General features: G+C 40.5%; 1 protein-coding gene across 1 annotated transcript in view; it reads right to left on the minus strand.

Annotated features, from left to right (window-relative positions):
* Positions 1-17,967, minus strand: part of LOC306973019 (pituitary adenylate cyclase-activating polypeptide type I receptor-like) — an 86,736-nt gene that overhangs the window by 29,580 nt on the left and 39,189 nt on the right. The window contains exons 3-5 of the mRNA XM_079569817.1: positions 13,297-13,404; positions 5,598-5,698; positions 3,661-3,758 (exon numbers count right to left, since the gene is read on the minus strand). Coding sequence (XP_079425943.1) covers positions 3,661-3,758; positions 5,598-5,698; positions 13,297-13,404 — 307 coding nt within the window. The remainder of the gene's footprint in view (positions 1-3,660; positions 3,759-5,597; positions 5,699-13,296; positions 13,405-17,967) is intronic.

Raw genomic sequence — 17,967 nt, forward strand, 5'->3', positions numbered from 1 at the left:
CATTTGGTTTATGAACTTTAGACACATGTCTGTTTTCTTTTTACACATTTTACGATGAACATAATACTTTATCATATTTACTTATTGAATTGAGATACGTATCGGATCGGCCCCTGAGTATCGTGATACGTATCGGATCGTGACAAAAGGGGATCGTCCCAGCCCTAATTTTACTGAGTTGGTGGACATGTGAGGCCTGTGTGATCTTTTCAAACACTTCAAAGACAATAGCAGTTTGATTTATTTTGGAGAATGATCTTTGTAGATACGTTTACGAAGGCGCTTAACAAACAGGTTTGACAGTAAAATTGTTTTTGGCTTTACAGCGTGTGTGTCCCTAATCAACGTCTTGCAGGAAAAAGGAAACTGAAAAAGTGCTAAAGTAAAGTGTGATTAATTCTGATTAATGTTTTTAATTGCACTAAATGTTATGTAATTAATTCATCAGAATGAATTTGAAAAAGTCCCGGCCTTACGTTTTTTGGCTTAAATCTCCAAACACTTGGTTTTGCCTGATATGTCTTCATTAATAACTGCAAACAAAAATGTGACCTTGAATGAATGAACTTCTGAGTGCTTTTATAAATGGAGGGCTCAAACCTACAGTGTGTTTTCTACGGAGGGCTTAAACCTAGAAGTGTATTTTTTACGGAGGGCTCAAACCTACAGTGTATTATCTATGGACGGCTCAAACCTACAGTGTATTTTCTATGGAGGGCTCAAACCTACAGTGTATTTTCTATGGACGGCTCAAACCTACAGTGTATTTTCTATGGACGGCTCAAACCTACAGTGTATTATCTATCGAGGGCTCAAACCTACAGTGTATTATCTATGGAGGGCTCAAACCTACAGTGTATTTTCTATGGACGGCTCAAACCTACAGTGTATTTTCTATGGAGGGCTCAAACCTACAGTGTATTATCTATGGACGGCTCAAACCTACAGTGTATTTTCTATGGAGGGCTCAAACCTACAGTGTATTTTCTATGGACGGCTCAAACCTACAGTGTATTTTCTATGGAGGGCTCAAACCTACAGTGTATTATCTATGGACGGCTCAAACCTACAGTGTATTTTCTATGGAGGGCTCAAACCTACAGTGTATTTTCTATGGACGGCTCAAACCTACAGTGTATTTTCTATGGACGGCTCAAACCTACAGTGTATTATCTATCGAGGGCTCAAACCTACAGTGTATTATCTATGGAGGGCTCAAACCTACAGTGTATTTTCTATGGACGGCTCAAACCTACAGTGTATTTTCTATGGAGGGCTCAAACCTACAGTGTATTATCTATGGACGGCTCAAACCGACAGTGTATTATCTATGGACGGCTCAAACCTACAGTGTATTTTCTATGGAGGGCTCAAACCTACAGTGTATTCCAGATCCCGCATCGCTCAGACGTTTCTCTGCTTGTTTGACAAGGCCTTAGCCTGGTTTGACGGAGCCAGACCTGTGCAAAGTAGATCACGGCTCCTCATCAGTGCTTGGATCTGCGTCCGTCTTGGTGCCGACAAGCCTAGACGTCATGCATTTACCGGCAACAACGACTTAGATTGAGAATGATGTGGTTTCATATACTCCACATTTGGTTTATCTTTGTCGGTATACGTTACAAAATGACGTGTCTCACATAACGCAACTTCTGGTAATAAGTATTGGCTTCTGTTATTGAATTGTAGCATCTTAAACTCATTTTGGTTTGGGTTGCCAGTGAATCATCTGCCCCCAATGTAATCCACTGCATCTTCTCTCAGTCTCAGTTTGGCATTTCTAACATGCGTCTACACATATAAGCCATCATCATCCTTCCTCTCAAAGCAATCTCAATCTGCCGTCTTTGACTTCATCCCCAATTAATGTATTTAACTAAAACCTAACTGAGCCATGTAGATGTGCAAAGTGCTTGCATGTCAGCGCCCTCCTCTGATGAGAAACAAGGCTAATGAGTTAGAAGTTAATGACTTTAGGAGTGTTATCGCCGTTGGTAAAAGGTTTAGCAAATCATTAATCCCGCCATCTGGAGGAGGAAGCTTTGATGCCATTAATAGTGTGAGTGAGAGCGCGATCCAGACCTTAATGTACTGTTTATCATGTATGTATTCCTGTCAGATTCGGCAACATTTAAAATTGGATCCCAAAGCAATGTCAAGTCTAATTATGAGCAGCTCACAAACCCTGATAGGGAGAAAACAGCACTTTTCACTGTTTAGAGGAGACAATGCATGTAAAACTCTTTTTTGTTTGTTTTGAACCAGTTCGTTCTTATAAACTATCACAAGAAATGGAACCTCTTACCCCCCGCCTTAACTGAGATTTACCCAAATCTATAAAAGCATCTAGGCCAGTGCAACGTCTTATTTGAAAGCTAAGCTCATAATTATTTTTTTGTCATATTTTTGTCATGTTTTCGTAGTTTATTGTTGCTTTAACATAACTTTTGAACTTAACTTTTTCTGTTTGTTTTTTTTATGGGTTTTCGTCACTTTTTTGTTGTGTTTAAAGGGACTATACAGAGTTAAAACATTTAAAAATTCTGTATTTTCCTCCCCCTACATGTTCCAGCCATGTCCTAATATGCAGAATGAGCTCAGACCTATTCACCACAACTGCCTCCAAAATCCTGCACTGTCACTCAAAAAGTTGTTTCTTCGGGTCATGTACGAGCTTTATATAGAATGTGCAGTTACACTTATAACCTGAGGTGGCAGTAGTGAGTATAAAATTGCCAACTTGCATCTAGCCCCTTTAAAATAAAATAAGATTTTAGAACTTTATTGTTCTGTCCCCAAAGGCGACAGAAATTTGTCTTTGACAGGCTCAAAACATGCACACACACGTCCATAAAAGGCACATTTAAAATCAACATAACAATACGTTTGTTAAGTGTGATGTCACGACTTCCGCTTCCGGGTACTAGCAGACCGGCAAATATGCGAGAAAAAAACATAAAAAGGTCTTACAAACAACCATCAATATTTCTGAAATCAACGGAGAGTTACTGAACCTACTTATTTTTCAGACTCATTAGCCAAAAATGCTGCACCGACTGCTAAAAAAGTGATATTTACCAAAGTCACTACTTCCGTGGTTAGCGTAGCTGCTGCACCGTTAGCATTTTTCTCCACTAACCCGGATGTACCGATTCTGGTAAATATTACTTTTATAGCAGTAGGTACAGCATTTTTGGCTAATGGGCCTGATAAACAAACATGTTCAGTATCTCTCCGTTGAGTTTCAGAAATATTGATTATGGTATTAAAGAGTTTTTTGTAGTTTCTCACTAATCTGCGGACTCGGGAGTAGTGGTAGAGCAGTGACGTCACCACTTAAAAAACGTATAGAGAATTTATATTTTTTTATATTTTTATTGAACCGTTAGGCCTACATTTTTGTCACTTTTTTGTTGTATTTTCATTACGTTTTTGTTGTCATATTTTCTTTTTTTGACACTTGTCCATTGTGTTATTGTTGCTTTTCTGGCCCGTTATTTTTTGTCTATCATTTGTCACTTTATTGTTTGGTTTTCAGATTTCATCCTTGTTTTTGACGCTATTTTGACACTTTTGCCATATTGGATCACATGTGCTCAGTTCAGGTGGGGGTTAAGAGAAAAGTGTTTTCTTCTAGTATGCAATATCCATGTCTCTTACCTGAAGGCGGAGAACACCACGATGGCTGTGATGAGTGAGATGAGAGAGGTGGCGTAGCCCACGGTATAAACTTGTCTGAACGTGGAGAGGTAGTTGGTCTGCAACAACACGCGGAGAGAACATGAGAAATAACAGCATGTCGAAGGAACTGTTCGGAAATAGATGTTCTATATGTGAGAGCATCAGCTGGAGGCAGGAAGTGATCAAGAGACATAAGATTAAACTAAAACTAGAGATTATAAGTGTAAAACTAACTAAAAAATGTGGTGCTGTTGTGGATTAAGGTGCAAGAACAAGTGGAATGACATTTGAGACGATAAAATAAGGTTTATCTGATATTTCCAACAACAGTTAGACATTTGTTTATCGTTACTATGACAACAGCTACAATGGAAATAGATAGGTTTCTAGTTTCCCGCCTCCAGCTAAGCCTGTAATGTTTACAAACAATTAAAGGGTCTATAAATATATAATGTGAAAAACAAATCAAGTACTAGCACAGATGAAATATTTTCTGCAAGAAATTTAATTTATTTTTTACAGAGTTCTCCAGATTACTAAAGCACCTTGACTCCTGTAATAGATGCATAGGTTTTGGGAGTGTGCCATAATGGCGAACCACTTTTCTTCCCCCATACTCCGCCCAGACACTAATTAAAGTCCTGGATGAATTCACCACAACATATTTTCCACTCAATGTAGAGCTGCAGTGTTTAGCTGCACAGATGGTGGTGGCACTTTTTGGGGGTGCTTTTATGTCACTATAAATTTACTGTTGTATTTAGGAGACAAAAACAGCCAAACGCGTTATGTCCCATCAGGTTGCAGAGTGATGATGACACATTACAGTGCGCAGGTGTTGAGGATTATTCTGACACCAGGCAAACAATACCAAACTCTGGTTCATTTCCAACAGAATGATAAATAGAGTGTTCCACATAAAACATTCATTTGGCTTTTGTTCAAAGAGGCATTAAATCAGTAGAAACTGTAAATAAGCTTATAACGTATGCCCCTAGCTGCCGTAAGCGACACTGCAGGTGTCGTAGCACGTTGCGTTTTTCTTTTACTAATTAATTGCCCGTGAGAGTAAATACTACGCTGACAGTAAAGACAAAGGGAGAGAGGGATATTGTACATACTGTGGCACTAGCCTACAGTTAGCTTTGCCCGTTAGCTTGTTAGCTTCTTCGTCGTGATTCCATTAGTGTGTATTGGGGCCTCCGGGTCGGTCTAGGAAAATTTGCAAGTGTGGTTTTCTGGCCAGAGACACCAGGGGGAGATTGGATGGAACATAAACTGCATATCTCCATGGACTTACACGCCCAAAATGCATTGCAATAAACACCTTGGTCATGTAATCTCTCCCTAACTGCACACGTCCTGCGTTTGTGGAATAATCTCTAATGTTGGCGGCTTGAGCACTTCCAGTCGTTAAAAATGTATTGCAGCCTGGTTCATTTCTTTTGGCAGAGCAAGTTGTTTACAGACACCAAAGCTGTTGGCATTTTAATCGTATGAATAAATCTGATATTGAATAACTCTCTCGCATGTCACAGATAATGGACTTGATTATTTTTTAATGTTTTGTAATTTTATAATTTCTATAATACTCAAAGTATTTGTGGGCTGTAAGCATTTTTATCTATCGTAAAAAATCAGGTTGGTTGTTGTTTAAATTAAAACAAATGGGAGGTTTTCAGACCCAGAAGTCCCAGCCGACTGTTGCGCTTTGTAGACGCTTTTAAATCTATATTTCATTAGATCTTAGCTTTCCCTTGAGTGCAAACAAAGCCAGCAATCTCATCAAAAGTCACAAAATGATGCCGAAACCTCTAAACATCGAGTCCACAAAGCGTCATAGTTGCGTGGGTTTCCTTCTAACAAACATAAAAGTCCTATAAATGTGAGTGATTGCCGTAATAATGAGTGTTTACCTCTGACACAGGCTCTGGGTCCTCGATGAACACACAGGCGTCTTCATACGAAGGATAAAGCTCAGACCAGCCCAGCTCAGTGCAGTTCCTGTAAACCCAACCTGCAAAACACAACAGCGTAATACGTTTGGAGCTTTCTGTGATGGTTATTGGGCCTATCTCTCCATGTGGTGTCTGCATGGTCTCTGCATAGTCTCCGAGAGGTCTACGCAGTCCCAAGCAGTTGAGTTGTGAAAAATATTTGTTGTCCTCAATCTGTGAGACGTTTTTGTGACATGCCTGTCTCTGAGACCCGTCAGATATCACGCAAACCTCAAAGAGACTCCATGCGACTCTTTGAGATCTCCTTGGTATTCGACATTGCTTGCCTGGCCTGCCAAAGACATATAGGCTGGGAGCAAGCATGATCTCAACGATTTCCCAGTGGGCGTGACTGACAGACGGCATCAACCAATTTACAGCAACGCTAGTAGCAAGCGGCAGGAATCCTTTCCAAAAACGAGGAACACTGTTTCTTGCTCCGGGTTTTAGGGATTTAATATTTTTGAAATGATTTAAAACAGACAGAAGAGCAGAAGAAAACAGTGTATCGGTCGCGGTGCCGGCATCTCTAATGTTTTGGAAGAGTGTGTGGTGGTGACAGGTGATGGCTTCCTTCTCTTGGTGCGTGATTGGACTGATGTGGGTGGCCCAGACGGTTCTTCTTTTAAACCGAAAGGAGGAGTCTGGCAGGCCAGGCAACGACACTGCAGGCCCGTCACAAAAACAGGTTGAGGACAACAAATAGTGTTCATGACAACTTGCTTGAGTCTGCACTGACCTCTCATAGACCACACGGAGACTCAGCTGAAATCAAAACTATTCATTTTCACATAGACTAGAAGGAGACTCGCCTTATTGAACGGGGGGACGTCTCGGAGACATCTCCATGACCAGCGGCGACACTAGTCTCTAACTTATCTCCAGATAGAATCTAGGCCCTTTGTATGCACGCAATCAATCAGAGTTATTAGCTCTCCGGTGATATAGACCCTTTACTTTGTATTCATCCTGAAGCCTCTGCTTTTAAATTCTTCAATTTGTTGGATCATTTGTTGGGAGCAGAGTTGTGACCACAGAAACCCATTTGCAGATTGATTGAGATTTCACAGCACCACCTTTAAGATGAACTGTGCATTCTTTAGGTTGCAAGGGAAAACCATATTACCGGAGAAAACCCAACAAAGATAGATAACATACAAACTACATACAGAAGGAACCCGATACCTCCTGGCTGTGTTACTTTACCAATATTTTAAGGCTAGGTTGGTTATAATTATTCATTGCGACATCAAGTGACATCAAATAGCTAGAAGATTTCCACCCTTACTGCTTTCAAGGGCAGCTTTTAGCCAATCTTCTCGAATCTTCCTGAATACTTTCTCACATGAGCCATATTTCAACTTAACGAACATTTGAGTTGAAGTCATTACGTTGGTCCTTGCTCTGGTGATTCCATCAGATCATATTAGTTCTTCTCATACTGTATGTGCTGCCCATATTTAAATCATGTCTTGCTCTCCGTGTTAACATGCTTCCACTCAATTCACTTGGGTCTTTATCTTCTATATATGTGCGTTCAGATGGAAAGAAAACCTCACTAGCTGTCATGTCTCTGGTCTTGCCTCGACTTTCTATGCTGATGTGTGCCCGTTTATTCACAATTAGCCGCAGTGGGACGGGCCAATGCTTTGACTTGAGTTTGCCGGTACAGTAAGCACTAAGTAAGCGCGGTTAGCCATTAGGGCCACTGTTCTGCGCAATGTTTGAAGAAGAAAAAAAAAGCACATTTATATATGAGCTGAAGATGGCTGACAAATGGAGCTTTTGCAGTTTGTGGCTGACAGGGCTCTTCAACCGTTTCGTCCCTGTGAGCTCCTTGTATCTATTGCATTATTATCAAACCATTTGATCATTTTGTCGCTCACATTCACACAAGTAACACGGCAAATAAAAAAACACATACAAAGAAGTAATCAATAAATGTGAGGCACTGGAGACTAATGTACAGGACATTTACAGCTCTCCTGGAGGAAGAAATATTGCCTTGTATTGAACAGTGTAAAGAACAGCTAATTATTCACAGTCACATCTGAAGGTCCTTGTGTTTTTCCTTGGGCTTTTCGCTCCAGGGGTCTGCACAGCTAATCATCATCTTCCATAGAATCCACTGTATGTTCTTTTCTTGCACCAATTAACTTCAAATGTCCATATGTCCTTCACAGTAAATTACCTCTTTGGTCTTCCTCTATGCCGTGGACTCTCTGAACTCCCCTCCATATGTTCATGAAAGCACATACGATAGCATCATGTTTTTCTCATTTTTAATTTGTTTGACAGAATGTTGGTGGCAAGTGTAGCTTTATTTCAGTGAAGTGGTCATTTTATAGGGGAAAAGCAGAATGTCCCACCTTTTCCATTCTATAGTGAATTGCTTATGCTGTAATCCAAGCTAAAGACTGTCCAACGTCCACATATTGAAGCAAGTGACATTTCTTTAATAAAAAAAATTAAACATAATGGCCCGATCTTGTGTTTCTAAATGCAGACTTAGGTCAGCACACACTACACGACCTTTCTAGTCGTAAACGATTTTATATGGAATGGGGGGTCCACATTACACGACTGGATTCAGTGCGATTTTCGAACGTCTGGGGGTTCACACTTAACGACTGAGAATCGTAAGAGCGAACACACTACACGATTCTGACAAACAGCTGATGTTTTATAACACAAGCGCATCTGTCCTCTCTATAACTTCGAAAACTGACCCCAAATCCGCAAAGACAGGCCTGTGTTTGTGAGCGTGGGAAAACGCGTGCGGGTCCCGATTGGTCAACGGTGTCAACAATGTCACAACACCGCAGCGCTAGGCTACTGCTACTACGAAGCCTTCAACTTGGCTATAGTTCTGTCAAATGGAGATAAAAGTTGACAGGAAGAAGTGGGATGTGTTTCAGTGGATTTAATAAGAAAAGGAGACGGGCGTCAACCTCAGGATGGAGGAGATAGCGGAGGAGACGGGAGAGAAAGCGGGGAGGCTAGCCGCCGTTAGCAGCGAGGTGAAGCTAAACTGTTCATCTCCAAACTCAGTAAGTGCCGCTAAACTCTGTTCGTGGTTGAAATGTAGCTGGAAAAGGTGGTTGTCGTGAACTTTTGCTGATATAAAGTTGTGCTGTTTCGTGTGTGGGGCTGTGGCCATGAAATGAGTTGTTTGTGCCGCTGGTTTAACAGAGAAGTGAAAAAAGGAGGCGCGGCAGTGTTTTTCTGTCTTTATATCACTCACTGTCATTCACATTTGGGACGTTAAAATCTCCCACGTTTCTCCTGTGCGTCCAAAATCGGGCTTAAAAATCAAACATGTTTGATTTCCTACGACTGAAGTCTAGTCGCGCCTTTCTACCGCCCACACTACACGATTCGAACGTCAGTCCAGTCGTGACCCCCCCACACTACACGACCCGACTCTGTGTGACTGCCTTCGACTAGACGCGACTCGATTAGACTCGGCACGACTGAGAATTAGAGCAAAATCGGGCATAAAAGTCGTGTAGTGTGTGCTGACCTTAACCAGACTCTCCCTGCAGCCGGGACAGGGCGAGGAGAGTTAGCTTTGCTCGTTAGCCTGTTAGCTTTTTCTTTGTGATTCCATTAGTTTGTATTGGTGCCTCCAACCCAGTGCAGGGAAAGCTGCAATTGTGGTTTTCTGGCCAGAGAAACTAGGGGGGAAATGAAAGACCCCCCAATCATCCCATCAACACTTGTGTTACCTCCAGAGGGACTACGAAAAGGATATATTAAGGTAAACAAGTTACTTAGTACTGCTTTAATGCAATTATGGCCGTGACCTGAACCACATCTCTTTCTTTCGGAACACCGGGCATGGACAGTGTTTAACCTACGGTGACCTGTAGAGCTTATAAAAGCCCATAGTGCTTAAAGGGACTATACAGAGTTTAGAAATGTTAAAATTAAGTATCTACCTCCCCCTACATGTTCCAGCCATGTCCTAATGTGTAGAATGAGCCCAGACCTGTTCACCACAACTGCCTCTAAAATCCTGCAGTGTCACTCAAAAAGGTATTAATTTGGGTCCGAAGTGCCGTCATGCACAAGCTTAATTGAACCTGCAGTTACGCATATGACCAGAGGTGGCAGTAGTGAGCATAAAATGACAAACTTCATCTAGTCCCTTTGAGGAAGAATATGAGGCAGCATGATGTAAACAAGGAAAAGAATGTGGGGCTGCCATTGTAGAGCAATGCTTTCAGTGCTGCTTGAAATAAACCACACCCCCATGGCACAGTCTCAGGGCACTGCAGCTGTGCACATGCAAGATTACCGTCGCGTTTGGAGCAACGCTCTCCTTGCACCAGGCAGAAGATCAGGCCTTAACAATTGAAGGATTGAAGTTCTAAAAAGGAATCTCTTCATTTGAATGAATCAAACAGGGGGCCCCAAACAACAGCTTGGATCTTGTCCATTCAGAGCCACAATTGCCCCTGCTTCTGTAAACACCGCTGCCTGGCACACACACACATGGGTGAGCACATGAGCCAGGACTATAGTGACACACTTCATAGCGGTGTGCGCCAGCGTTTATGGACCCTGGACTTTGATGTGGAGAGTTTACTCCACGCTGATCATTCAGTCCTTCCTTGACTCCCAGACTCTGGGCGCAGAGTGGAAATATGCAGTACGGGAGCATGACAATGATACGGAGAGTTCACAGCATTGCTCTGCCGTCTAATTTGGTTTATTCTTCATTATAAAAAGCTATTATAACTACACCAGGGGTACGGAGACCTGGGGGTACTTGAGCACTTACAATGGTTTCAGATGGAAACAGGGTGAAACTAAGTCATATTTCAAATGTTACTTCAAGGGAAAGCCAATTTTATAATGTTTTTTCAGTGAAATATTCAAATTTTAGAGTATTTTAGCTTTATTTTATATACTTTGTTGAGAGGTACTATAAATACAGGACATGAAGGGTTACGCGAGACTGATGTACATAACAGTACTCGAAGCCAGTGCCAATTCTGAAGGCGAGCACATTCTCTTCTCTTTATTGACAGCCCTTGGTATCACTCGCTCTTTTTATATCCCGTTTTAATCCATTCTTTAAAGCAGGAACTTCTGACATCATTTCACGTCACTTCGATGGCAGTGAGTTCATCTAAAGAGTAAAGAGTTGCCAACCAACACAAATAATGAATAATGCATGGCGTCCTGCTTCATCAGAATGACTCCCGCTCAAATCAGCACAGAAGATTATCCAGGAAAGATAACCCTGTTTAGCGAAGTACATATGGCTTCAACCGCAGTTATTTCCGTAAATGTTTGATTGTCTCTCTCTGATTAGGAAGTTCATATGGAAATGTTCCATGTAAGCCGCTCTTTTATGTGCACAACAAAGCCTGTTTTACATACAGTATACTGCAGAATAAAGAATTAGAATAAATAATTATGTCCAACTCTCTGTTCCTAAAGAAGACATTTTCCTTTATGTAGACAGAGGGAGTTGAGTCATTTGCTGCGTTTCCATCACTTCTTTTGAACCTCTTAACCAAGTTTCTCCAGTTCAGCTTTACCCAATTCTAAAAGGACATTTTAACAATGTTTTTTAGTTATTTACTTTTAATAGTCCACATCTGTAGGACTGCCTGTAAAAGCTTTGAATCTTAATTGACTCTGTGCATAACTTCAAATCATAACAACGCTGCCCAAGAAGTGACTTCCTGTTTCGATCCAGATTGATTGATTGATTGATTGATTCACTTTTTCCTCACTTTATCCTCGCCTTTTCCTTGCATTTTCCTCACTTTTCTTTTGCTCTTTAGTGGCGTTTTTGTCACTTTTTCGTCTCACCTCTGTTACTCTTTTGTAAGGTTTTTCACTGCATTTTCATCATATTTTTGTCGCTTTTTCTTAAAATTTTTATGGCAATTTTGACACTTTTTTCAAGAAGCTTTAAGATTCGGGTGAAGCCAAACTGGAGAAAATGTGCTCGGTTCAGGCGGCTCGGTTCAAGAGGTTAATGTAAAGTTTGTTCACACAGAATTTCGCTATTAGACCCTGTAATTCACACAAAAACTCGATGCGATCGCCTTAGGGGCTTTGTGATTGCGAATACGCGCTCATGTTAGAATATACTAATAGAAACGAAGCTAGCCTTTGGCAACAAAAAAACCTGAGCCAAACCGATGGGTGAAGGAAATTATACAAGTTGTGCTTAACCATGACATGCAAACCTTGAAGAATTGACATAACCAATTTCAATTCTTGCTTGATGCAAATATGATCGCTGGTGGTAGGCAGGAGTGTGAAATTAAATCCCTGGACGGATTATGCACTTGCACAAACACTGAAAGAAAGGGAAGTCACAGAATGGTCCAGATGTTTTAAAAGCAAACAGTGGTTAAGTGAAGATCCTCAATGATTTCTCTCTCCATCAATGAAAAAACACGCTTTCTGGAGATATTTTACTGGCAGAATATTTACAGAAGACATGCTGCAAACCTCATCCATTTATAGTCACTGTCTGCATGTCATACAGTGGCAAGAAATAGTGAGTACACAGTACACATTTCTGCCTAAATTGGTCACTCAGTGTGGTCAGATCTTCATAAAAATCACAGGAATGATTAAACAGTGTCTGCTTAAACTAATACCACCAAAACATTTACATTTGATCATAATTTTATTGGCCACAACATGTAAACATTCACATAAGTAAAGAATAAGTGAGTACACCGCCTGAATCTCGCTGAACTGCAGCAGTTTTGTAAAGAGGAACGGTCCAAGATTCATCCTGATCGTTGTGAACGTCTGATCTGCAACTACAGAATAGCAGTTATTGCTGCAAAAGAAGGATCAGCCACTATTTCATACAAGGGTGTACTTACTTGTTGAGAATGTTTTTTTGCTTTTTGTGTTAATATCTTGATACATTTGTTAATACATTTTTCTATTGATGATAGCACGTTGTCCAGGCCCTGAGGCAACAAAACAGCCCCACACCATGATTCTCCCAGCACCATACTTCACACTGGGGATATGGTTTTGATGTTGATGTGCTGTTCCATTTTTCCTCCACACATGATGTTCTGTGCTCCACCAAAGCTAATCGACTTAGGCTTCCGAAAGAGCTTTTTGGATGCTCCACAGCATGACTGAAAAAATATTCAGTGGACTCTTGTACCCAAAGTTGGTCATCAATAGAAAAAATATTTCTCAGAAAAACCTGAGACATTCACAACAATGGAATAAGTAAGTACACCCTTGTATTAAATAGCTGGCTGATCCTTCTTTTGTAGCAAGAACAATGGCTTTTCTGTAGTTGCAGATTAACAATCAGGATACATCTTGGACCATTCCTTTTTACAAAACTGCTGCAGTTCAGTGAGATTCAGGCGGTGCGCTCACTTATTCCTTACTTATGTGAATGTCTACATGTTGTGGCCAATAAAAATATGATCAAATGTAAATGTTTGGGTGGTATTAGTTTAAGCAGACACTGTTTAATCATTCCAGTGATTTTGATAAAGATCTGACCACATTGAGTGACCAATTTAGACAGAAATGTGAGAAATTCCAAAGTGTTCACATACTTTTTCCTCCCACTGCACATTTCCTAAAACAATGAGTATACACCCACCTTGGTTGCTGGTGAAATGCTGGAAGACTTCAGAGCAGGAGATGTTGATCACTTGCCCCACGTCTGCCCTGAGCCAGCAGTTGATGCCGTCCCAGTCTGTCCGGCATCCTGCACAAACACACAAACTCCAATATAATCACACAATATACCAGCAGTAGTAGTAGTAGTAGTATAGTAAACTGAGCTTTGTCACGGGATACGATCAAGCTTCGGTTTAGCCTTTATTTTAAATCTACGTATACAAGGGAAGTTATCTTCACTGCAGTCAAAGGAATCCTAGATGTTTGTTCTAATTATATTGCTCTTGTTTTGACAAGAAAAGGAAATCGATCGCAATTGTCCGCGCCTTTGTACTCAGAGCAATTTTACTATCTACCATTATCTACAATTGCCCGTGGACAGGTTTTAGACACAGTCCACTGAACAACCCATTTGTCCATGGCACTTTTCGTCGATACATTCCCCGAATACAAAGCCGGTTCATGACAGGTGAAAGGTTGAGCTCCTGTTACTGAAAAATAAATGAATCTGACGCTTATTGATGGAGGTAGCGTCTGTTTGTGAAGCCAGACCGCGACTCCCATTAGGATTGTATTGTTTGTGTTTTCTCATTTCTAAAATCCGCAGAGAAACACAGAGGTCTGGGTCAATCCGTTGTATGGTTAAATCATATGAACGGCTGTGGAGAGTTTTATATAGTGACATTTGAATCAAGGTGTGATGTGATGACACTTTAATATCGCTAAAGTCTGTTGTACAGTGTAAGGAACATTGTATTACACTTGTCACGTGACGGTAACTTGAACACCACTGAGGAAAATGGCGCCGGAAGTCATTTGAGACTTGCCATTAGCTTTACCTTGTCCTGTTCTCAACCTGCTCTCGCCTTGTTCTAACATTGTTCTGCTTGAGGTTCCCCCATCTTTCTCCATTAAGGCTCATCTTATCTTTCACCTCCTAAAGAGTAGTTACCAGTCCAGGGCAGATCCTCCCAATGCAAATATCTAATTAAAAAACATTTTTGACAATATTACAGAGATCCTGCCTGGCACAAAGTACAAACAGTTAATATGTATGTTCATACAGTCATAATTGTAAGCACATGTATGTATTCCTATGGATGTGGAAGGGGGTTCTCCAATAGCAGAGAAAAGTCATTTATGTCTTGTTAGAAACCGGTGCATCTACATTTTCATCCCACAATTAACAACAAACAACGTGGCAATGTTCTGATGTGCAGATTTGATGTAGCTGTGTATAAATATGCTGCTATAATCACGTTGATCCGTGCCAGAGAAGTAGGTTAATCTTAACAATGTTGTAGAAAAAATGTATTTCATGAAAAATCGGTGGACAGCGATGACAAAAAGATCACGTATATGTCTTTAAAACCACAAAACAAAAGTCTCATCAAGCCAAAATACAATGTACATATTAATAAAAAAAAATCATCAATGTGAGACAATGTGAATAGGGACTGGACTATAGTGCTGCAAATTAGCTTGCAGACTTATGTTAGTTTGACTATGTTTTTGTGTCTGTCCCAATCAAATAAAACATACATTTAGAGGTGTCTTTTGTTGAACATTACTGACATAAATATGAGGATAAAAGGTATTGCAAGTTTCTGTCATTTTATGTTTTCATATAAAAGTCATTCTGTGCAGAAAAATGGCCAAAATTGCCGATATCTTCAGCGACAAAATCTAAATAATGGATGGACCTAGATTTAAATATATGGTTTTGTGACATATTAGTAACAAAGATTTTTTTCAGAGAGGATTTTTTTGTTTAGTTTCTGAATAAGCTTATCATAAGTGGAATTAATTTGTAAAAACTTAAATTTTGCCTTATTTTTGGAGGGTTTAAAGCTGAACAAATCAGGCTGGGAATGAAATAATCCCACTGAAAAAGTCTTAAAAGTCTTGTTAAGCCCAAGACTGGAAGGTTTGGAGTCCGTAGGAGCTACTATAGTGGTTAACTCGTTGCATGAGTGAAGCAAAAACCTCATTTAGAGAAAACCAGCCCTAAAGTGCTGTAACAGGTGCACTATGGGTTATAGAGCCAGATCTTGTGGTTCATAGCGCAGGCTGTAGAGCAGGTGCAAGTTTGGTATGCGCCCCGTTTGTGAAATGGGCTTCTTTCTTTTGGACTGAGCTGTACACGAGGAACAACAATGTAAAGAGGAAACATGAGGCTTATTACAACGACCACCGCTGATGCTCTTCATTCATCAGGAGGTAAACACTGACACACGATGGAAATGTCTCCTTAAAACGCAGATTAGACGTGGTGTTGTGGCACTTGAAGACCATCCATTCATCCATGTTCTGGGGGGACCCCGAGGCGACACCAGGCCAGCTCGGAGACATAGTCCCACCAGCGCGCCCTGGGCCTTCCACGAGGCCTTGTCCCACTAGCACAAAACCTGCGCCACATGCAAGATCGCCCGTGTACCACATTGCGTTTAGAGCTTTGTCATTGTTATACTCTGACATGAAAACTAAGATGTTAAGGGAGGAAACAAGCTGCAAATTTCTCCCCGGGGGCCTAGGTACATGGAGAGGCTGAGGTGGCTGATGGTTTTGCTGCTGCTGCGCTGCTCGGGCAGAGGAGGCACATTGCTGAAGAGGCAGGATTAATGGAGAGGACATACAGAGTGTTTATACGAATGCCCTGAGAGGTACAGGCTGTGAGTACAGTACATAAGGTAAAAAGTCCCTGCTGTGTTCACATTCAATAATGGATCTGCCCACTGCTCAACAAATACCACTAACATTGTACGAGAATCAACAGAACGCATCACATTTTGTTTCATTAATGTAACTTGAATGACTGTGTGTACTCACCTTTATGGGTTAAATTAAAATAATATCAAACAGCAAAATGCCATTAACGCAAACTTCACATTGCGTTGTAAAAACAGAGATATTTTTAAGGTCAGGTAAAGATAACCGTTGAGCAAATAAGTGTTTCCAAAAGAACAATCTTTTCAGAACGTGCCCTTTCTTTTCCTATTTTCTGTCTTCTGACTCTGTGCATCTTAATTTACGATTTGCATAATTCCTCACATTTAACCTTTTGTTCTTGTCACAATCACAGTGGTTGCAGCTTTTGTGTTTAATAAGAAGCTTAATACAGTCTTCGAGAGTCAGATGAGCTGTCACTTTAGATACAAACCGTCGGCCAAACTAAATTGCATAGACGTTAAAGTCATGACAGAAGAGAGTAAATAGAAATCTAAAACAGTATTCTTTAACTTATTATGCAGACTATGCTGTTGTTTATGCGAGAAGGGCACTCAGACTAAGGCCAAGTCGTAACCCAAACCCTATGTAACAAGACCAATGGGGATAAGGTGAGTGCAGTACACATCCAGAATAATGGGAACGGAGTGGCCGATTTCTCTGTAGGCCGTAGTTTGCATTTGTTTAAATCTGATAAGATAAGAGTGATACATACATGAAGTATTAAAGTGCACTGTGTAATATTTTGGATTCTACTGTTGCTGATGCTCCTAATGACCAGCTTGACACAGAAAAGTCTATATTTACAGTGAGAATCTGACTTATTCCTCCCCCTACATGTTCCGGCCATGTCTTAATATGTAGAATGAGCTCAGACCTATCTGAAAACCTAAGTCACGTTAGGGCTGCTAGATTTTTGAAAAAAATGATGATTATTTTACGATTATTCAAACGATTATTTGTTGCCTTTAAAAACAAAAGTCTCTGTTTTATTTATATATTTATAAATAAAAAAAACAATGCTGAATATTTTCTGTTTTCTGAACCGTCATAAAAGTACAATTGATTTCAAGTGTGCCCCGATTAAGGAGAGGTCCCTGTTTCACACCTGCCCCCTGCTGGCCAGCCCTCACACCTGCGCAAGCAAACTGAGCAGCGCGGCCTGACGACATCATCACACAGCGCTGTTTGCTTTTATGTCAGGCAAAAATATGAGCCATGGCAAGTGAAATGCGAAGGGAAAATAATCCCATGCGCCATGAAATAATGAAAGTCTGCTTTGCAATTTTTTATTTATTTTTTTTAACTGAAAAAAATAATAATAATAATTGATTATACTCATTTTTTAATCGTTTAGTGTAATAATCGAAATTGTAATCCATATTGTACCATATTGTAAGTGAATTGGTTTGAAATTGCTATGAACACTATTGGATTTCCTCTGCCCATTCCAATACATATACTGCATGTTTGTAAAATGGTGACTCTGGTGACTCAAAAACTGTCAATGAGGCTGATGAAAGAGAGAGCATGTTAGTTATGGTTCGGAGTCACCCCTATGAATCCAAAAGCATTTTCCAATTCTTCACGGTGATGAGTTTAATCAAGTTTCAAAGCAATGCTGTCGCCGTAATGTAAACAACACCTCGCCTGCCAGTTTGCTATTGATAAAAAAAAGGCTAGCAGAACACACATACACACATGGCTATATCTTTTTTTTTTTTCTGCATTATCCTGAAGGGCAAACTACTTCCATTCCACTACGTACTAGAAGAGGGTCTTTAACATGCATCAAAGGGCTATTCATCAAAGGACTGTATTCATTTTGCCGTACAAGGCATCTACTGGGTATCCTGCTCTTCAGCTGTCAGCAGGTCCTTATTCAGTAGAAATATAACCTTCTGTCCGACACTTCCCTCTCCCC

Source organism: Gobius niger (genome assembly GCF_951799975.1).
Source record: "Gobius niger genome assembly, chromosome: 13".
In the NCBI taxonomy this organism is placed as follows: Eukaryota; Metazoa; Chordata; class Actinopteri; order Gobiiformes; family Gobiidae; genus Gobius; species Gobius niger.